Genomic DNA, 23,700 nt, shown 5'->3' with positions numbered 1-23,700 from the left:
CTCTTTTTCTGTTTTTATTTTTTATTTCCGTATCACTAGTAGGCATAAACCTCTATCACAATTGAGAGAAAGAATTTTTTTTTTTGAATTGAGAGAAAAAAAAAAGATAGCTATTTGCAGTTTTTCCACTCTATTTTGTTAGTTTAGCTTCCTTTGTATTGTCGCGGTTAGTCAAACTTAATAATGCAATCATATATCGTACTTATACCAATTAATTTTTTTAATCTAATAATTGCATATTGTGCATGAATCATGTCGTTGTCATATTAAATACCAGTGTGTTGCTGGTGGATATGCATTACAATTTCTAGAAAATCTGTATAGATGATTTGAGTGTATATTTGAGATCCATAAGTATTTTTTTCCCCCCAAAAGGTAAGGCAAATTGGAAACTTTTGCTATTTAATTGATTTATTTCACTAAGCTTTTTGATGATTTTTTTATGAATATTTATTTCGCTAAGCTATTCCAAGAGGTTTTATGTCTCCTCGGCTCAATTTGGCATTCATCAATGATTTAGTTTTTGGAATAGCTATAACTGTATGCTTTTAAGAAAAATAATTAGAGTAGTTGACACCTCCACAGACGTTGAATTTATTATTTTAAATTTAATAATTATATGTAAATTAATATTAAACCATCGAGGGGATAATATGGGAAATCAATTAATCTTGTATATTCATAAATTTTTACGTCCATATAATTAGTTCGACCTTGTAGCCTGAAATTAATTGATGCGAATCAACCACGGAATGGGTCGAATTATTAGTCAGACAAACCGTGTTCAAAACCAAAGAATGCAATTCAAATGTGGTTTACTGAATTAAGACCATCTAATAGAAGATCAAATATTGAATAAGTATAAATGATTTTCTTCAGAAGGTCCAAATTATTTAATAATAGGGTACAGGTAACCCGCCTAATTGGGATGAAAAAGATTTTCATCAATTTTTTTATTTATCATAATAGTTTATTATAACCAATTAATATAGAGTATAACTGAAACTAATTATAAAATTAATACCTTGTTTGGTTTGTGGATGCAATTTTAAAATCACAATTCTAACTTAACTCTACCCACTACAAAACAAAATAACTCATACAAAGTCAAAGAGTGGGCCCCATTTATACCACTTTTTTTCACAACAAAACAACATAACTCATACAAAGTCAAAGGGTGGGTCCCATTTATACCACTTTTTTTCAAAATCAAAATCTGATTTTAAAATTCTATTATGAAACCAAACGCAGCATAAAATCTATATATAAAAATTACGAACTCTCTATTGATAATAAATCTGATCGGACTATCATGATTGTAATATAATATATAGGTCCAAAGTGACTCGCTAATTTTACTTTCCATCAGAATTCAAAATTATTAAAAGTATCTCATGGTCACAGCCAAGTCCATGACTAAGTGAAAATTAGTTTCAGTCAACATGCTAACGTAATCTAACGTTTCACTTGAAAAACATTTGCAATGTCACGAATAAAAGTAAACTTAAGACTTTTTATAACGCAGGTTAGTTTATAAGTGATTTAGCGCTTATTTCCCTTAAGAAATGCCAGGTTTCCGTCTTGTGATCAGAGAAAATCCATGATTGTAAGTCAATATCACTCAAATCTAGCTTAATTGGATCCGTTCGACTTTTGGATACCGGGTAGTCCAAAACAAAAAAATAATATACTTAGATTATATTAAAAAAATTAAAATAACAATTAAAGAAATAGTAGGGAGGGTCCCCACGAGAGGGGAAACCCAACCTACTCGCTCTATATGTTGCATGGATGAGTTTTGATTATTGTACTAGGATGCAATCGATCCAGTGAGTTGGAAATGTTTTTCATCAAATTTTTAGTTACTCGTATTAGTTTATATAATAATCGATACAGATTATAGCCGAGACTAATAATAAAGCTATTTACATGTAAAATTATTAAATCTCGATTTCTAGTAAATGATTTTGATTATCTTGTGTTGCACTAGTCATAAATAAAAAGAATTCGCTTGAGTTGGTTGTATCAAGGCGGGTTATTTTAGGTGGTTAAACATATCTTTTCATAAGTAAAGTTTCGAATTTGAATATTGTTAATTGAGAAAATCTAAGAATTGTAGAGTTTCACCCGTTAGTGGAAGGATCGGGCTCAAACTTTAATGATCTTTAGTCGGGATCATTTGAAATTTTATGGTGTGTTTGGTTTTAGAATTAAGTAAAATTAAATTTTGATTTTAATTGGATTATAATAATTGTGTTGTTGAATTATGAGAAAAAATATGAAAAAGTAATGAATAGTTGAGAAAAAGTAATGATTGTATTGTTGAATTGTGAAAAAATTAATGGATAATTGAGAGAATTTAATATTAAAAATTAAATTGAATGGTTAAAAAATTGAAGAAAAAGAAAAAAGTGATAATTGTGTTGTTGATTTTTATTGTGTAGTGAGTAGAGTTAAAGTTAGAGTTAAAATTTTAAAAATATGATTGAACGGAACAAGGTTTTAGATATGACAAACCAGAAAAATTAAATAGTGACAAAAGGGACAAAAATTTTAAAAAATATATAATATAAAAATATTATTAAAAAGGGAGTGCGGCTAAGAAAAATTTCCTAACTCCGCTCCCCGTAGAAGATTGTAAAATATCCATCAGGCCTATAAGCGATTTGGCCCATCTCCAACCCAAAAGCTCGAGCTAATAGATTGTGGTACCTAATCTCTTATAAACCCATTAGATTCTTCTTAATTTTTTTGTGTGGGATTTTTTACTCTTAACACCCGCCCTCACGTGGCAACGTGTGGTTTTGACATTCACCTACACATGCCACGTGGACTAGAACAACCCGCCCTTAAGAACTAACTACGAGCCGATACTGGACTTCCGTGCTCGGGAGGAGGAGGAGACGACAATTGACAATGAGGCCATGCTTGGGCCTGACTAATATGAGGCGGGTTTTTTTTTTCTCCGCACTCAGATTCAAAGAGACCACGAGTTCCACACTCGGGCCAAACATGTGCGCACTTCGGCTGCCTATCAACAAAGAGACTTTTAAATGGCGTGATGTAAACCCACAAACATGCGCGCGGAAGCATAACCCGCTTTGATACCATGAAAAATATCCATCAGGCCTATAAGCGATTGGGCCCATCTCCAACCCAAAAACTCGAGCTAATAGATTGTGGTACCTAATCTCTTATAAATCCATTAGATTTTTCTTAATTTTTCTGTGTGGGATTTTTTACTCTTAACAAAGATAGAGAAGAAATAATTGTTTAGTATAATATAATTGTATTGTATGTCTGTTCCACAATTACCCACTTGATCCTATATATGATGGGTCGATAGTATCATAGCATTGGTAATATTTTCGAACATCAATCCAATCTTGCATCATTCAACCTACAAATATAGTAGGCTAAGGCTGACAAATGTTTTAATTTTATTAGACCGATAGATTTAAAAGAATATGCGAAGAGTTATGAATGGGTCAACTATGGTATCTAATTCTAATTCTTTTCTTTTCATAAAAAAATGATATATAATTCTCTTTAGTGCTACCATGGAATTTGCAAATCATCAATGAATTTTTATTTATTTTTTCTTGGAAGGTAATTCAATCATCAATGAATTTGCGGATTATTGGCATAAGATGCCACCAAAGTACACCAAAGTCCACACGCATTTGGACTTTTAGAGGAGTCAAAAGACCTCACCTACAATAATTGAGGAGATGATAAAAAGTAACTTTTTCCCCCTCTCCAATAAATGCTCTCTTTATTCCACCAAAAAAAAATCTCTTTATTAATTTTAGATACCAAAATAAAGAAAAATCTCAGTAGAATTAGGGATATATATATATATATATATATTATGATACAGAGAAATAAAATGAAAAAAAAATACAGATAGTTTTCATTTACAGTAACTATATATTCATGTAATGCAATGAGATAGATTTTCGGTGGCGATTAATTAAATAAGACTGGCAATTTTTGTCGAGAATCTTGCACAGTTAATACTCCTTTGTTGACTGTATACATAGTTTATCTTTATTTAACTTGACTTATAAAAGAATTGCAAAATTTAAATGCTGAATGCAGCTTCTCACACATAAGTAGTTTCGCCCATCTTTATCAAATTAATAATCATTTCAGATTTCCATGTTGACAATGAAATATTCCAAATGATTATTACTTGAGATAACATCCTCGATTTATTCAACCAGAGCAAGAAAAACATGTCGATTTATTCAAGGAAAGAGAAACAAAGAAAATTCTCCATTTAAAGGCTTCGCTAGAAGAGTGATGTATGTAACGAAAATTACCATTAAAAGGAAGACATAGTGACTTGTTCATCAACGACATATCTATGATCGATCTTTTTCTTTCTCTCTAAAGTTTGAGTCAATGGGGGATTATTATATATGTTAGATACACATCAAGAGCGATAAGTTTATCCGTTTATATCTAATCATTGATTTAGTAATTAATATTTCTCTGGCCTTCAATTTTTCATACTTGGCCTTCTTTTTTTTTTGTGTACAAACTTTGGTATCCAGAAGCTCAATTAAGTTCAAACTAATCCAATCGAGTCGGGTCGGTCCATTAATGGATAAAGCTCTCCCAGTGTGGATTTTTTCTATTCACAACAATATGAAATACAAGAAACTTTACATGAAACTACATACCTTAGTATTTTCAGTACGGATTTTAGGTTCATTTTAGTCATTTTTTTTCCCTAATGCAAGGTGTCCAAGTTTCAAAATGTCAACAGTCCGAACTGACTGAGAAACCATTTCTCAGCTTATGTTGTTTATTGAGTCGCTTAAACTTGAAAAAAAACCGAGTCCAAAAAAGTTAGGATTAAAAAAAGGGTTATTAAAAAAATTCAAGCCGATTAAATCCGACCATCTAATTCAGTAGCCTTTAATTCTCAACACCGAGCAAATATATAATGAATTGACTTTCAAAAAGATATTAATAATGATCATCATCATTATTATTGAAATTCTTTTTACTTATAATAATAATCAAGTATGAAAAATCTAATTAAATTCAGTTGGATTGGATGTGTTTGCTGTTATCTTGAAAAAAAGAAAATCGGTTGGATGTGGGATGGGTTTATGTTCGTGGAATGTGAACAAAAGGAGCTATGGGCCTTACATAGCCCATGAAAACTGAGTCCAATGTCAGGCCCACAATGACCCATGATGGATTCACGCTGTCACGGTTGGTTGTTCTAAAAAAAAAAAACCACTATGAGTCGATGACTTCGAACGAACACGACGTTGCCCCGATGTAAAGATCATGTAAACCTAACCAAGAGTCTTGCAATAACTTGTTATTTTAAGTCAACGTGATCTAGGCCAGATCAGGGAAAATCTTACTGTGATAAGTATCTTAAAAACTACGAGTAGAACCCGAAAATATGGCAAATTCTGAAATAAAGTTTGCCATTTCAAGGAGCCGAGAAGCAATAGTAACTAGTAAGTAGTAAGAGTGACGCACTTGTTTTCGCAGTCACAGGTACCAAAGTATCCTCTAGAACGAACTAAGACGGAACTTATTATCCATACTCGAGATATCATTATCGGAACAGTGCATAACTTGCAATGAAATGAATAACTTTGTTTTAGCTATTGTCGCGGTGAAACCATCGCACATAGTGTAAGTTGTTGCTCCATTATCTTACATTCATCGATGATATGGTACATTCTTTTCCCGCAACTGAATGTCGCATCGACTACATTCCGCAGCATGTGGACTAGATATAAAATATTCCCATGATCACCTTCGGGACTGTCCTAATCTTATTTGCAAGATCCCATCAAGAAAATCAATGGGACCCATCAAAAAGCAGAAATTGGGTTGTTAAGAACATCATGGGGTGTTGACCCTTTTCATGAGAAAGATTGATGATGATCAAAGTCCCCACTCGAATAATGAAAAGACAGAATAAAAAGATGCATCGATGGGCCCCCTCAATCTTTAGATCCTCTGAATACATACATTCCTCTTTTTTCTTTTCACAGTCCAATTAATGATTGGCTCTTCTTGAGCCCAAAATCCGCATGCACTATTGGGGGATGGCCCAAATGGAAATATTTTAATTATGTTTTTATGGATAGATCAAACTTATTGTTCACATTGTGATATGGTATAGTCTAGAAGATCATTACCAAAGATTTACAAAGTGGAGTTCACATCTCCACAATGAGATTTTGAAAAGATTTCTCCGATTCTTGTTATTACTAACTTTAAATTTATTATTTACTCGAATCACTCTAGATTAATTCAGTAGTTCAACGCTTGTTTCTCTTAATTAAAGTCGTGAGTTCGTATCTTGTTAATAGAAAAAATTCATGCCGTGAGAGTTTTATTCTCTATGTGGGTCAGAGCTACTCAAACTCGATTAATCAAGGCCCATTGACCTTCTGATACCACGTAGTACACAGAAAGAAAAAAAAAATGACTTAGTTTGCTTGGGACAGTGGAGCTTTTGGGGGCAACTGAGGTTCAAAAGACTATTATCAGGCACGGACTTGGATATGCCAGATTACATGCACGGTTAGTGACTTAAAAAATCACGTGAGAGAATGCTCATTATCAGTTTATGTGCACGGTTTGTGTACTGATTAACTTGTTATATGAGTGGCATAATCTGTCCCATAGACTACGAACTTGTAGATTGCTCACCTGAATTGTGAAAATAACGAAACCCGTATATTCCTTATAATTAAAAATTTTAAAAATAAAATTAAAGGGACTACTTCTGCCGACTTAGGATTTTTTTTGATGACATCAAAAGGGTTTGATTGGAACCACATAAGAGGACGCCATCTAGAAACCCCAATCCTAATGATTTCCTCGATCTTCTTCCTCTAAGCACTACTTTTGACCCAAAGCTAAGAGAAAGCAACTGAAATCGAAAGACCTATTGGGGAAAATCAACATTGACCCTATTTCAGATCACGCCACTGCGAAAGGAGATGAAAACTTTCAATAACCCTCTCAAAGATAACATGAATCAGAGATGTACGTAAGAAAATTTTATGATCCTGTCCCCAGAAGATTCCTTGTATTTCCGGGATTGTCAAATTTGCCCTACTCCTTGGTCAAATACAATGGTGGTGAGTGCAAATCTGACGGTTTCGAAAATATAGACGACCATTTGAAGGATAGGATCGGCTAATTTTACCGGAGATAGTAATTAAATAGAGGAATATGATTTGATGTATTTTATCTTTTTGTTTTTTGTTTTGGTATATCCTCCGCGCACGCTCGAGAATGAAGATCGTGAGATGGAACCCACCAAGGAGAGATGTTGGTGCGTGCACAGTCCATTAATAAATGATTGGGCAAACTTAAAGAAAGAAGGGGTACGTGAGAATTTTTCTGCAATCATTCCATCAGATTGGGTGGCTCAGTCGAGCTTCCAGGAAAGTATGATCGAGATTGTGACTTGGGAGGGTATGGCAAGTCGAGAGATTCTATCGAACGATGCCCTTGTTGCGATAGGGAGGTTGTTGTGATGACGACTCATTTGCATTGTGCATAACAGGTGCCCTATCCTGCAATATGGAATTTTATCGACTGGTACGAGGATGTTGAAGATATTATGAGATGTATAAGGCTTAGTTTGGAAGTGTTATCGACGATGCGTAAATAATGAATATAATTGCTGAAAAATAAGTGTTGATTAAAATGTTTGGTGAAAAACAATTTAAAATTGATAAAATTAAATTTGATGCTTTGGATAGAGAAAAGTAAGGGTAATTTTAATAAACAATTATTATTAACTATTAAAGAAAATTATGTTTTTAATTCTTAAATTTTTTTTCTATGAATTCTATCCGTTAAAATTCCCTAAATTATGATTTTTTTAATAATTTGTCAAACTATTGTTATCAGAACCGGACCGGCCGGCCGGTTCGACCGGTCGGATCGAGAACCGGCACCATGTCCAGTTCGATTCGCCTGAAAATCGAAAATGGCAGCTTTGAACCGTCGGACCCATTGAACCAACCGGTTTTAAGCAAAAACCCATTAAACTGGCCGGTTCTATGGGTTTCGTATTTAATGTAAAAATTGATTGGTTGTGGAAGGATTTGAATTCATGACCTCTTGCTTCTCATATTATCATACTACCAATCAAGTCATCATCACTTTTTTGTTTTTTTAACTCTACTTTTAAGTACTTATTAAAATAAAATATTTATTTTGAAGTAATAAATATTAAATATAAATACTTTCTTATACTATTATTATATTTCTTTAAAATCATAATACTTTTATCTTAATTATCATAATTTTTTTAATAATATGAATATTTATTTTATTTTAAATAAACGTGCGGTCCGACCCATCGAACCCCCGGTGGACCCATAAACCCATGACCCTGTACCCCTTCCGGTTCATCATCCGGTCCGGTTCTGATAACACTGTGTCAAACACTATTTTTACTTAAAAATCACTTTAAAAAAAACTTACTTAATTTCCACCATCCTCTTCAATAATTTCTATTCTTGGGCGCTTTAAGATAACCGTGTTCTAGATGTGGGGGAGGTCGTTCTAGAAACAACATATACACGCTGTCAATTAAGTTTTTGAGAATCTACATTCGAATCACATATTAAGAAGTTCAATGACAACCACACATAAATCGAAATAGTTACTTGCTTTGCTCGGACGATTAGGACGGGTGATTATGGATGGCAATGCCTCTCTGCTTCCCTCAGCAATTCCTTTCAATGGATAGATGATGAGAGGATGGATCAAATGTCACCATTATTGTAAAGTTATGGAAAATATCACATAGAAATCCACTGAATATTAATCATTGGGGAGTGCTTCATGGCATCACTTCAGTCCCATGTCACACTTCCATTAGCCAAAGCCATAATAATTAAATTAAATAAAGGAGAGGATGAACATGCCTTTTATATCCTTCCACATGGACTTTCATGAGTGATGAATTCAGCCACGCACAGTTGACAGTTATCAGACGCCCCCCAATATTTAATCACAATATCCAATTCTTTGCTTTACCAAAAGATTATGATTAGGTCATCGATTGCACGAATGACCAAATGGGATAGAGGCAAGCTCTCATATTGTACGCGTATTGTGCTGTCATCAATCTGTCGATAATATCTAACAGTTACTGTTTTAATATTTTTTATGGTGGATCTTGCATCTTACGTACCTTGTAGAATGTCTTCGGTGTCTTCCCGAGACGCCGTTAATATGAGTTAATTACTTTTCATGAATAGCTATTTCAGTACTGTATAAGGTTCATGTACAGCCGGAAGAGCGAAGGATGAATTGCCAAGGATCAAGAGAAGCGGCGACGAACTTCTACGGTCCTCTTATGAAAGTCGGAACTCATTGGTTATAACAAATGACCATTATTTACTTAGGATTCCTCCTGATGCATGTGCTTGAAATGAAGATGTAAGTCATGGAATCAATTAAATGGCAGGCGAATGAGTCTTATTTTCTATCTTGTCATTGGTCTCCTTTACAACCAATACATGACAGGTATTGCCCATATGTTGAAGATTCAAACTCTCAACTCCATAGCCATTCCGTCACACTGCCGCCCAACGGAGCTCTCCTGATCACCCCGATCTCCTATTCTCATTCTAAATCAATTATCGAAGTATTCACGTTATTCAACTTCCCCCTGTATTTTATCTTTCACATGTCCTCTGCACAAGAAAAATGAGAGAATGCATGTGGAGAGAGGGCAAATCTCTTATGGCGTAATCACTTTTGGTCTCTTCTATGAATAGTGGGCGCCTACCCTGCTTTATCCATTCATACACTTTCCTCTTTAGCCTCAGAATTCCTCCTCGTGTGAATATCCAATTTAATATGGGAAAAAATTAATTAGCCACCTGATTCTTAAATTATTATTATTTATTATAATTATTCCAATTAACAGATAATTTTAAGCCCCAATTTTGCATGGATGGCTGCGTTATATATTAACCATATGATATCCCATAATTGGCATCTCAAACCAAATCAATAGATCTCCATTCACACCCCATTCCATTCGACAAGCCCTTGGCTACTTCAAACCTCATCAAGTCAAGAATTCCGAGCTGAACTATACTTGGTAGTCGATCCGAGTTTCTCAGTCCAATTATCACCTCTATCTCACCCTTTTGCCCTGTTCGATATTTCGTTCGAGCTGAGATCATTTTGACCCTGTGTATTGAGTCCTTCTCATCGCGTATTGCAAAGGGGACGAGTTATGGTCCAAGGATTCACTTACGATCCTAGAGAGGTTGCAATGAGTGAGCTCTTCCCTTCGGAATCCAGCAAACAGGTTTTATACTCGTCATAAGCATTGCTTTCGATTTTATTGGTGTTTTTTTTCGGTTGCTGAAAGCTGTTTTTCAGTACTACTTTTTTCACCGAAAATGATGTCTCTGTTCTGTTTTTCCAGTCTGATATATCTGCAGAACTAAGCAAACTTCCTCCCCTGAACTTGACACTCCGAAAGACTCCGTCTTTCCTTAACTTGCTTAAGACAAAGCTGTCGAAGAACGAGAGCTCCGCAAATCAACGAGCCCCTGAGAAGTTGAAGGCCTCGAACTTCCCTGCCTCTCTTCTCCGAATCGGATCCTGGCAGGTAATGATCCATACGTATCTTGCACTCCAAGGAGACCGTAAATTGAGCCATCCCAGCCAAGTGCCTTTGTGATAATGGGTATGTTTTTTAAGTTCATGTGTTTTAACTTTTGCGGGTATAATTGCGTGCAGGAAGCGTCGATGAACGAATCCGATCTTGTGGCGAAGTGTTACTACTCGAAGCGGAAGCTGGTCTGGGAAGTGCTGAGGGACGGGCTGAAGAGCAAGATTGAGATCCAGTGGTCAGACATCTCAGCTATCAGAGCCACCCGCAGAGAAGACCACCCAGGAATATTGGAGATTGAGGTAATCCAATTTACCGTCAAATCTGCATCACACAGCTGATCATGGATCAGGTCTTGGGCTGCTTCGACCCAAGCCACGGCCCAGAGCCGTGCATCGAAAGATGATGCCTTCATCTGCGCCCAGCCTGGCTTCATCTGGGCCAAGCCATGATCATGAAATTACATCAGAATCGCTGGCTGACAGAGCTTTTCATTTCTTTTCTGCAGCTCGGTCAGGCTCCAACCTTCTACCGAGAAGCTAACCCGCAGCCTCGGAAGCATACCATTTGGCACATGACCACGGACTTTACGGACGGTCAGGCCTCCTTGCATAGGTCGGTCCACATATACATGTACATAACAAGTACATAAACTATTGCGAAGAAACTTTAGTTGGTTCAATGACAATGATAGTTGTATTGATCCTTTATTTCTTTCGATTTTTCAGGAGGCACTACATAAAATTTCCTCCAGGAATACTTGACAGGCAATATGAGAAGCTCCTGCAGTGTGACCAGAGGCTGATGGAGCTGAGCAGAAAAGGTTTCCCGAGCCACGACTCTCCGTACTTCGACTGGTGTCCTTATGAGCATCATTTGAACTATTCGTTCGATCCACCTGCCCACGAAGTCAAGCCCCAGATTCATTTCCGCCTGATTGATCCAAGAGAATCTCTACTAGTCGATCCAATCCATCAGCTCTTTCAGACAAATCAGAGGGCCATCGATCCCGCGTTTCACTTCGAGGATTCTACTGCGTCGCCAATTTCAGGTACTCAAAAAACATTCTTATAAAGGATCGCAGATTGCCCTCAATAGTAATTTCGATTGTCCCAGCACGCTCCTTTAGTTTAATCCACTTATCCTGGATTATAGGTCCTTCGCGGTTTCAAGACAATACGGTCACAGAATATTCCTCCTCTTCAGATGATCATGTTTCCAATTTCGGTTTCGGAGATTCGGGAACAACCCATTGGGCTCACGGGATGAACGACTTTGCAAATGACCAGACCTCATATCATGCAACAACATCGATGGAGACACCTGCAGTGGATATGGGAGTACCAAGTACCTTCCAACAGAATCTATTCGATGACCCTCTCCATTATCCCTACGACATGGGGGGGTATCTTGGAATGGAAAGCTCGCTGAATCACGTGAGACCGTTTCAAGACACTTCATACGCTAACTCTGGCTTCACCATGGGCAGCACGGGTCAGTTCCACGCAATGAGCGGAGCGCAGACCTGCCCGCAAGTCGCTAACTCTTCCTTGCCTTCCCATTTTTCCAATGCAAATCTTTCGATGCATCAATATGGCAACGTCGACTATATGTATCCACCATTTAGTCACGGATTCTAGGATTCTGTTTTGCATTTATTTTGTGAATGGGGGCAGAAGAAGGAGAAGAGCAAGTCGAAGAGTTGCTCCCAGTTCCTCTAATGTCCATGCTACGTGCCATTTTCACTTTGCTTATTAACAGTGGATAATGCCATTGAAATGCCATCAAACCATTCCCCTGCCATAGTAATTATTTCACTGATTTTGAGAAGTTAAATGTTATGTGACAAATTTATACGAACAGTTCATAAATTTTTGTCATCGACGAAGTAAATAAGGCACAGACGAAGCTGAAATTGGACAGCATGAGACAGACATTATAAATGGAGTGGTCCAATGTCCTGCAGTGGTGACAAATTCTTAAAATGGTCATTCTAACGCGGCAGTGCGTTGAGGAAAAAAATAATAATAACTGAACTAACTTATGATCCTGTCTGCGTGCTAATAAGCCGATTCATCTTTCATTTGCTACAATCAGTCAATGTTTGTTCACTCCACACAGCAAGACATAATTCCTACTATGTATAAAAACTGCTACCAAATTCTATCTTCCTTTAATCCATAAATAGTGATACAGTTCGGAAACGGCACTTCACATGGATGGACTTTCCATGGAGTTTAAGAACTCGAATCTCAATGGAAACACATCGTGGCTAGAGGCTAATTGATGCGTGAAATGATAGTGTTATCTCGTCAAAAGAATTTTATCTTTTTTCTTGGTGAATCCTAGTATCCGAAAATTCAATTGGGTCTCGACTAATCCAGTCACGCCGGAAAAAATGGCCCGTTTATTTTCAAGGTTAAAATCACAAAAATTTTAACTATAACTTTAACTCAACCCACTACACAACAAAAATACACATTTCCCAAGTCAAAAATTTGAACTTTAACTTTAACTTTAACTCAACACACTACACAATATTTTATCATTTTTCACAATCAAAATCAAAGTTACTTTAACTCTGAAACCAAACGCACCTATCTTTCCCATAACCACAAGTTGGAATTCAGAGATTCTTATGTCCATTTAATTACTTTTTACTATGGAGGTTTCCTTTGAAACGTTTAGTTTTGTAAAAGAAACAATGTTCAGTCTCTTATTTTAATTCAAAAATTCAATTGGGTCTCAACTAATCCAGTCAAGCCGGGAAAAAAATTTAATCTTTGCCATAACCACAAGTTGTAATTCAGAGGTTCTTATGTCCATTTTAATTACTTTTTACAACGGAGGTTTCCTTTGAAACATTTTTGTAAAAGAAACAATGTTCAGTCTCTTATTCTAATTCCATCTTTCTCCCCAGTTTATCTTCCCGGGAGAATTTACCGATAACTCCTTAACGAAGGAGGCTACTTCAATTTACTCCCTCAAATTTATTTTGGCATAATTAACATAAAATTTTTTCAAAGTGGCCATGTGATACTGCTGCCCAAAATATTGAAGGACCCAAAAATATTTACCGAAAATCTTCCAGAGCTCTACCTATGTATCCTTATAGTCAAAAATAAAAGAAGGTTAGAAATTAAAATATGTACTTTCAAAACTATCTTTTTATAGCCATTTTTTAACTTTCGTTAACTTTTCTGTTAAGAAAATAATTTTTTAAATTTTAAAATATAGAAAAGTAATTTTAAAAAACCCAAAATTGAGAATATTGGAAAAAAAAAAGATTAATAAAAATGAAGATGCTCAAATAAGAGTTAGGGACATCAGTGGAGCTCCCTTGCCCGTCCCAACATCGAGATTTGGTGATATTCCAAAGTTGGCTACCACCACAGAAAAAGAATTCCGAAGGTGTCGACACGAAACCAACCACCACCGCTTAAGTAAAGTTGTGACGTCCTTAGCATGGTACCTCAATTGGTCTCTGCTTGCTCCATTCATTATTATGCGTATTTCTTTTTCATGATTTTAATTTTTTGATATTATTTAATTAAGTTTTAAATTCTTAAATAATTTAAAAAACTAATGGAAAATGGATGAAAAATGAAAAACTCAATCAAAAATAGAAAAACTTAATGAGAAATAAACAATTGGCTATAAACAAAACAATTTTGAAAGTATATTTAATTTCTCACGATTTTAATTTTTTTACTATATTTAGAAAATAAAGTAAATTATAGGCTTTTCTTTGAATTTAACTATGAAAAACTTTTTTTTGGTTACAAAAGACGCCTAAGGCCTAAACAATGAAAGAGAAATCATAAATAACTAATAAATAAGCACAGATAGTTCTATTAGGTATCGAATATGTAACATTTAGGTTAAAAGGCGAGGGCGTGCGTCACTATACTATACTCTCTTTTAATAACTCTAAAAAACTTTATAAATCAAATTTTGAAGGAACACTGAGTAATCCGATAAAATCTTCTTCACATCTCCTCACTTTCAGAAGTTTCCTTTTTTATTTTCTCTTACCAAAAAGGAATAAATGATTTTCATTTTATCTCTAGAGTTCATGTTTGGGCTACGTGCAGTATTAACGTATTTTTCAAATTATTTACTATTTAAATGTTAAAATAACTATTAGTAGAAAATAATAATTTAATTAAAAATGTCATAATTTAATAAAAAGTTGCTTCATAAATGTTACTGTTTCCATTTTTGTATCGATGTTCTGTCGGCATTACATGTATGCTAATAGGTATTTCTTTCAACATCATGTAATCTCTAATAAAATTGTTAGTTTTTTGTTTTTTTTTTAAAAAGGGAATCCCTCCAATATGCATATAACAAACTTGATATGGGGAAAGAAAAAAGGATAGAATTAATCAGATAAAGAGAAGAATGAAATGGATTAAAACTACGGCGGATTTCAGAATGGTAACCGTGAGAAAAGAGCGGATAACAGGTTATTTATTATTCAATTGTCATTATATCCTCAATATAATGATTCATATAAATTGAATTTATGTAATGGGGATTTTTGTTTTTTAGGAAATTGAAAGTGAGACCAAATGAGGGGCCGGTTTTTGGCCATATAAATTATAGAGCAGACTACCAATGTCGCCATCCATTTGTTCATTAACAACCATTTTTGTCACTAATTAGCCCCAAACGTTGACATTCCATCTACCATTTATACCCTTCCGTAACAGAAAAGTAACGGAAAAAGTAATGCTGTCCATGAATTTTTCGTCACGGAGGTTAATGGAATTGTATAAATGGTAGACGGAATGCCAACGTTTGGGGTTAATTGGTGACAAAAATATGTCATGGACAAAAACGGTTGCTAATGAATAAGTGGATGACGACATTGGTATTCTACTCTAAATTATAAATAGATTACTTGGTAAACTTTTCTATGTGAATTCTTGTACTTTAGATTTTGCACTGCACGAATACTAAAATGCTCACTATATATGATAAGTTTTCAATATATAATTTCTCTCTATGTAGTATTGCATGAAATAAAGAATAATTTAATTTGAATATACAAAATTAATGTATTTCTATAATTTGATCAAAATTATCATAAAATTGTATCTTCAAAATTTAGTAATTAATGTTCATGCTTTGCTGGTTATGTTTACGAATAATATATCAAATCCAGTTCACCCTTGCCTCATTCATTATTCCGATGATCTAACTCGGGCCACAGAGTGATGAGTTTGAGAATGGCCTCACCGAAGCTCAGAATTGGAATGCCTCCTGAACCGAAGGTCGCATGACTTCGTGGCCGAATCAAAGGGTTTGTATTCTGGCCTCCCTAAGCAGGAGAAAGTCTTATATGTCCAGAGCTATACTAAAATCGATTCGAACGAGCTATCTGCGTCTTTTATGCCATGAAATGTTTAAGGAGGATAAGGCTGATGATTGTATGATCGATAATGTAATAGATGATCTAACATGCTTTGGCAAATTTCATATTTTGGTTGTCCAAATATTATTGGGAAATTATTGATAGAGTCAATTAAACATAGTCACTTCAGAAAGAATATATAACGCAATGGTGCACGTTTTTATCTGTCAACCAAGATGTTCGAATCTTACAATGGAACTATCCATAATTTTTTTATTATAGTACTTTTTTTATTAGCTATTAAGATTTTTTTTTTCATTTTAATAACAAAAAAACTTGGTCCATCTCCTAAGTCCTATGTTTTACGAGAGATATTATTATTATTATTATTATTATTATTATTATTTACATTTATATTATCTAAATAATAACTGTTATTTCAATTGGACACATGTCAAGTTATTATTTGTTTGCTTTGTTTAAAAAAAAATTGGAATGAATTTTTTTACTATTTAGACCACAAATATTATAAAGGGAAAGTGCCACAAATACAAAGGAAAATTGATGTGATTTGCACTATATATGTATACAAGTTTTCCCCCTTTTTTTTGGCAATTACTATATGTATATAAATAATTCCACCTATGAAAAAGGCTTTGCCTGAGAAGTAAATCATCGCACTTACGGTCCAACCAATTGAAAGAGAATCACTAGATTTCTTTTCGGGGTAATTTCAAAAAGATAAAATGACCAAAAGCCTCAACCTTTAGCTTTATATAATACTGGCCTCACGCACATGCGAATTACTTTCATGTTGTTGTACACAATAAATACATATCCCGTCAGCATCTTGCCTAATATTTAGAAGTTAAATTTCATATTTTATTTTAAAAATCAACCATTATATGAAATTATGAGCGACTATTTGTGAGGAGTATGGGAGATTATTCTTTAACTCTTTAATAAAATTAACCATATTTTTAGGGTTTAAATAATTTTTTTTTACAACAAGCTTAATTATAAGGAATATATGTGACCGTGGTACAATATGAGAAATTTCCTTAAATAAAAGTGTAAGATAGATATTAGCTCTCTTAAAGCATGTGAGATTACATCAAAAGGGGGTGTAGTGCAGAAGCGGGCGCTCTCGCATGTTGACATAGAGGTCGCAAGTTTGATATCTAGTGAGACTACCCGTGTCCCTTTATTTTATTTTATTTTATTTTGGATCGAATCCAGTTCAGCCTTTCTTTTGTTACTCAATCGATCCAATATAATACAATGCATAGAGCCCAAAAGGGCTAAAGCCATACCCAAAACAAACACAGGACACGTAGGTCCAAAAGTTTGTCCTCACTACTTTCCAAATCAAACGAGAAAACAGTACATCGGACAGAAAGAGCCATCAATCCCTTATGCCCCATCTCCCCGGTAGAGATCCCTACTGGAGACTCGCTTGCACTGTGTTCTTGATGGATCCCTAGACCTTCTCAACAGAATGATTTTCTCCTTCAAAGATCCTCTGGTTTCTGGCTTTCCAAATGAAATAAATGTAGGCATTCCTTGCTAGCCTGACAAGAGAAGCAATGCGTGATTTACCTTTAAGATGTTGAACTGCCCGATTAAGTTCCTCCGACAAACAATCAACTGTGATAATTTATTAGTTATTTATAATTTCTTTTTCATTATATTAGGCCGTGTGACTCCTTTGTAACTGATAAAAAATGTGCGAGGTTACTTTTCGCGTCTTTGTACAAATTCAAGGATTGATTTGCTAATTCAATTTTTCTTTGTGAGTCGAAAATTTAAGGATTGATTTGCTAAATCAAAACTAGTCCATCCCTTTTTTTCGGGAGAGTAGGGCGGTTTTCCCTACTTGCGGGGATCCACCTTTCTCTTTCTTTTTTTTTAAAATTTTTTAATTTATGTTTAATATACAAACTCTTTTCCAATCTCATATCCGAAAAACTCCTTTCTGATGTACACCATCTCATATTCAAAAGTCCAGCGGATCCGATTAAATCTAGGCAAGAGAGGAGTTAGTCCACTAAATAATAAAACTCACTCGACTGTGAATTTCTCCTAATCAAAAAACTCGAATATGATATTTTACTTAAGTTAAACAGGCGCCAAATTACCTAATATTAACCCATATTAGTGAAAAGTCTATTTCAATTTGTCACTTATTTAAGTAGTTTCTTTTTATTTGTGGCATTAGAAAATGTCCTTATCTTTTTTAATGAAAAATAAGGCTATATTAGCAAATTGACTGAGACTAATTTTCGTTTGGATATGACTATTACCGCGAGATGATTTTAATGAAATTCGGACCCTAACTTCAAGTAAATTTTGTCCTATAAATTTAGTCAGGTAAGTACGATCATGATTTTCTAATTAGATTCATTAAAAAATTTAAACTAAGATTAGCTTGAAGAAATGTTCGTTCTTATACCGTATGAAAATTAATAGTTAATATAATTTCTTGAAAAAATCTAAATCAATTATTATCAATAGAGAGTTCGTAATTTTTTGCACATAATTAATTTTTTTTATTAATTTTAGTTATACTCTATATTGGTTACTACACAAATTACTATGATAAACTAAAAAATGAAAGATAAAATTTTTCACCCGCTGCATTGTGCAGGTAGATAACCTAGTATATACGTGTCCTTCTTTTTTCTGTTTATGACACTTCATATATGGAATTTCTCTGGGAGCCAATTTAACGCATGATGGCCTCTGTTTCTTTGAATGCGACGGTCAAGTCATCTTTGGTTGTAGAGTGAAAAATATTCTATTTAATTCTACTGCACTTCAGTTTACTTTTCTTTCAACGCAATCATTACTTTTTTTTATCATATTCTTCAATATAAAAATAAATTCTCTTACATATTTTTTCTTAACTATCATTCAATTCAAATTTTTAAAACTAAATTTTTTCGACTATTTATTATTTTTTCTAACAATTTAAAAATACAATCCTTACTTTTTTATTTTCATCCTCAATTTAATAATAATAAAATTTCATATATACTTTTTCTAACTATTATTTCAATTCCATTTAAATATTAATATAAATATACGGAATGGAGTAACTCTGAACTTATTAAACTTTTCATGCCTAGTCAATTAATTCCGCCATGGACCACTTAAAGCAGGCCGTGTAAGTCGAGATCAGTGCATCTACCTACGTGAACCCGAGGTCCATGCCGATCCAAGATCGCAAAAGCATATATAAACAAATTCATGTACCATCCAAATCAAATTTTATACGTATCAGCATACTGTGACATGATTGATTAACCGACTCGACCAACCCGGAAATTTTGCATACGCTCAAATATATATATGTTTTCTTGGGTTTGCCGTATACGATATAAATTATTGATTAGGGGAAAAAAAAGAAGAGAAAATTGTTCGAATTGGAAAATGAATTAAATGAGAGTGGGGCGCCCGTTCACGAGAGTTGGCTAACCAACTATTAATGTGGTACGTCAAACATGCACATTGATCTGTCCCTAGCACTGTCCCCACAAATCTGTCGTCTATGTATGTATTTTAATGTAGTTTTTTTTTCCTGTTAATTACAATTGTCATTTGGAAGTCTAATCAAGATTACTTAATAAGCCTAAATACTTCGATCGATAGAGACGGATACAATCATACAAATTTAAAATTTCTGTCATTGTAGTTGATAGGGTGAACCGTAATGATCCAATTGAATGAGCACGTAGAGACGTGCTGGGTTTCGATAGCAAGTCGAACTAAAGATAGGGATAATAAATTATTTGATGAAGATATTTCTTTGGGATCAATACATTACTAAAGTGATTTTAATGCTTGATCAGATGAGCAATCGTAGATATCGGTTCGAGAAAATTTTAGATTCGGTGACCATTTATCCCCGTTGGGGATCATCGGATCCATGGTTGGTCTTGATCCCTATTTTTTCGATATGTATTTTGCCGAGAACAACATGAATCCACAGCGAAACAAATGGAGGTTAATGAACGATTTTGACCTAAACACGGAATCTTAATTAGAATAATAATGATAATAATAATAATGAGAACCACTAAACAATGGTCATCAACGTAATAATTGGTCAGACATGTGAGATCATTCGATGTGCATTTATATATAAATATGAACTTAAGCATAAGGCTTATCCTAAGTTAGGCCACTAACAAGCTTTTAGGCTGGCAATGGAATAATAATTGCTACTGTAATGTAATATTAGATTGAAAAAAAAAGGAGTTTTTATTCCAAATGACCCGTTTTGTCAAATCTATCGTATATATTTTTTGTCAGATATATCCCATGGTTTACTTTTTGTATCAAATCTATCCCGGCGTTATCTTTTCCATCGACATCTATCGGCAGTGTTGACGTGGCACGTGAAGCGATAATGGGCCCCACTTGTCACGTGGACGTCACGTCAGTATGGCCGTTAGATGTCGACGGAAAAGATAATAACGGGATAAATTTGAAGTAAAATGTAAACCGTGAGATATAGTCGACAAAAAAAAGCATATGATAGATTTGATAAAACTCGTAAATCATGAGTTATTTTAGGTAAAAATAAAAAAAAATCAGAAATTAGATTGGACCGCTTGCAAGTTTAGTTACTTATGACTCTCTCTCTCTCTCTCTCTCTCTTTAAATTTATGTATCATCCAAACTTTGAATTGAATTAATATTTCAATACTTTCAACATAGGTTCACATCTAATTTCGTCGATCCCCCTTTATGCCTGGTCTCCTTGGATTGCCAAAGAGCTAGACAATGCACCATCAATTTTAACACTTTACTCCGCATCCTACCCGGACGACGAGTGCACCGACATGAGTACCGCTTTAAACCAAGATAACCACTTTAAGGTGGGTGAGAACCATAAAATTTTCCATAGTACATCCCACACCGCCGACCTACCGAGTCACCGGTCTTCAACGATTGGACCCCCCCTTCTTTCTCTCTCATTCTCTCTCACCGGAGCGATCCAACAATTGTTAAGCATGAATGGCATTACAAAGATTTTTTTTACATTTCATGAGCCGTAGTTGGACTACCGCTCTCTCTCTCCTAATAGAACGACTCGACGATAGTGAAATAAGACATACGATTTCTCGATGACACTATAGAATTTTGCATCACATTCCATGATATTGGGGAAGAAGAGGCAACAAATAGGGGAAAAAAAAAGTACCCCCAACAAATCAAATCTCACCACAAAAAGGAGGAAAAGAAAAAGGCAAAAAAAAAAAAAAAAAGGGACTCCAATAAAAGAAGTGAATTGAAGGGAGAGATCTCTATCATACATAAATACACACAGGAGGAAGGCGAAGAAGAAGCAGATGGGGTCTGACCCTTCTTCACTCCATTCCCATTCTCTCGTTATCCTTTTTCTTTTTTAAATAATCTCATCCTCTTCTTAGTAACTTCTCTCTCCGCCATTGATGAAAATCAGTCCGTTGCTACGTTTCCGTTACTCCCTCCCCTCTCCTTCTCTCTCTCTCTCTCTCTCTCTCTCTCTCCCTCTCCCCCCCCGGCCACGCCGATGAATCATTGAAGCCGAAGGCACGGCCTCTGCTCTGCCAGCAACCCTCGCGATCTGCACCGGCAAATCCATCATTACTCCCGCGCACGCGCCAACAGGACATCTCAGGTATCCGATGCTCCTCCTCCTCCTGCTCGCATTTCCCTGCGGCTGCCGATGACGACGACGATTTTCCTTTCCGTCAGATCTATGGGCTCGCTTTTTGATTCTCCGTTGCCGGAGAAGAAAAATTTTCTCGGAAACGTTTTATCTTCCCGAGAAAAATCTGCTCGGAAAACTGAGTTCGAAGTTTCGGATACTTTTGCTTTTGCTTTGCTTCCTTGCGTCGTCTGTCTGCTGAGCTGAGCTTCGCATTCTTCCCGATAAATTGTAGTATTATTTTATTATTTTGATTTGATTATTTTATTGCTGAATTACTCTGCTGTAGATTTCTCGTAAACTGCGATCGCATGTGCTCGTAGACGAAGATAAACGCCATTGATTGATTGGTTGGTTGGTTGATTCATTCTGTTGAGAGGTTTTACCTGCCGGCGGGAACGCGTCAAATGTCGGTCGTCGAGGCGTCGCCGCACCTCCGCGACTTCCTCCGGATCAAGGACGACGAAGCCGGAGCGGCCTTCGCTGGCCGGCGGTCGGAGGTGGCGGGGTTCGTGCTCGACGCGGCTTTGAGCTCCGAGAAGCAGCCATCGCCGCTGCACTCCGGTGCTGTTTCTGCGTTGCCAGCGAGCCGGACTCTGCTCGACATCATCCGGGACGAGGAGTTGAACAAGCGCCCTGTAGCTGTAGTGCAGGGGCACCATGGGAGGGACCAGAGGAGCTGGAAGTCGTTCAAGGACCGGCTCAGGCTCAGGCGCTCTGGCTCGCATTGGATATCGACAGTTCCGGTCCCGTCATCGGAAATTCCCGCCAACAAGACGTGCGGGTCGCCGGTATCTAGGCAGGGTTCAGCTCGGTTCAACTCCGAGGGTCCTGTCATTGCGGAAGAGTCGAGCCACACTGAAAATCCAGTATCTGTGGAAGATGAAGCCCGTGATGATCAGGCGTGTAGCAATCTGAGTCCCAACAGCAGGCCTAGCGTCACACTGAGGGGCTCGACTCGGTTCGGGACTCTCGTCCCTATCTCACTAGAGCCACTGGCTTGGTCCAGCAGCTCGCCGGAGCAGTCTCCGAGGCCTCAGATTTTGCGCCACAATTCAACCAGATATACGTCGCCACTCACCGAGTCGCCTCAGCCCTTGACTCGTTCAGAGAGCTCCCCGATCCCCAGAGGACGCAGCATCTCGGGGGATCAGGGCATGACCCCTCCAGCTGAGGAGCCACCACGGGAGTCAACGCGCCGCCTGTCGACAGTGCTGGCAGAGGAGAGGCAGCAGTCAGCCAGGGAGGCCGCAGCAGCGCAGGAGGCGGCTGGAGACGAGCAGCCGGTGAGGATGTCTCTGATGGATCTGCTGGAGGAGACGGACAGGCAGATGGGGCTGGAGGGTACGAGGTACACGGTGGTGGGGAACAATGACGAGGGAGAGGAGGCAGCGGTGGATGACGAAGAAGAAGACGGAGGGCGAGGAGGACGAAGGGACGACGGTGGTGGAGGAGAGCGGAACTGCTGCATATGCATGGTGAGGCACAAGGGGGCGGCCTTCATCCCCTGCGGCCACACCTTCTGCAGGCTCTGCTCGAGGGAGCTCTGGGTCAGCCGGGGCAATTGCCCGCTCTGCAATAACTACATTGCCGAAATTCTCGATATCTTCTGATTCCAGGTCCCGAGCTGAACTGTCGATGCCCATATCGATCCTGCCATGCTCATAAATTCGAATGATGACAGAAAAATGAGCGCGTTCAGATTGTGTAGAATAGAAAGAAAGAAAGAAGAAGATTTAGTGAGCATCTTCCATCCTGTGTCTATGTCTTCTGTTTCTTATGTTTTGTCTTTTCCGTTAACTGAAAATTTTAGTGGCAAAAAAAGGCTAAGATTTATGTTTCTTTCATGCTGGAATTTGTCCTAATTGCTGGATTTTTGTGCCTTCTGTATATAAATTCTTGGATATCCATCATATCATAATTCATAGGTCAAGATTGTAAAACATTTTTTCACTTTTTACGATTTCATATGAACGATAAGTCGAGACTCGAGTGTGG

General features: G+C 36.4%; 2 protein-coding genes across 4 annotated transcripts; both read left to right on the top strand.

The window, feature by feature from the left end:
* The first annotated feature begins 10,022 nt into the window (after window positions 1-10,022).
* LOC116213162 lies at window positions 10,023-12,462 on the top strand. 2 transcript variants are annotated; one of them, XM_031548005.1, is made up of 6 exons: window positions 10,023-10,336; window positions 10,457-10,642; window positions 10,774-10,947; window positions 11,154-11,260; window positions 11,374-11,696; window positions 11,852-12,462. In XM_031548005.1, the coding sequence occupies exons 1-6, from the start codon at window positions 10,262-10,264 to the stop codon at window positions 12,283-12,285; spliced, it is 1,299 nt and encodes a 432-aa protein (XP_031403865.1). In that variant the 5' UTR covers window positions 10,023-10,261; the 3' UTR covers window positions 12,286-12,462. The 2 variants fall into 2 exon arrangements, with proteins under 2 accessions (XP_031403865.1, XP_031403864.1); XM_031548004.1 differs by having other exon boundaries at window positions 11,801-12,462.
* Window positions 12,463-21,327: 8,865 nt separating this feature from the next.
* On the top strand, window positions 21,328-23,645 carry LOC116213588. 2 transcript variants are annotated; one of them, XM_031548603.1, is made up of 2 exons: window positions 21,328-21,672; window positions 22,082-23,645. In XM_031548603.1, exon 2 carries the CDS (start codon window positions 22,110-22,112, stop codon window positions 23,313-23,315), a length of 1,206 nt encoding a protein of 401 aa, XP_031404463.1. In that variant the 5' UTR covers window positions 21,328-21,672; window positions 22,082-22,109; the 3' UTR covers window positions 23,316-23,645. The 2 variants fall into 2 exon arrangements, with proteins under 2 accessions (XP_031404463.1, XP_031404462.1); XM_031548602.1 differs by having other exon boundaries at window positions 21,331-21,672; window positions 21,992-23,645.
* The last annotated feature ends 55 nt before the right edge of the window (window positions 23,646-23,700 follow it).

This window comes from Punica granatum, chromosome 7, assembly GCF_007655135.1.
Source record: "Punica granatum isolate Tunisia-2019 chromosome 7, ASM765513v2, whole genome shotgun sequence".
NCBI classification, from domain to species: Eukaryota; Viridiplantae; Streptophyta; class Magnoliopsida; order Myrtales; family Lythraceae; genus Punica; species Punica granatum.
Note: the sequence above shows the minus strand (reverse complement) of the source record. Positions and strands in the feature narration are given on the sequence as shown.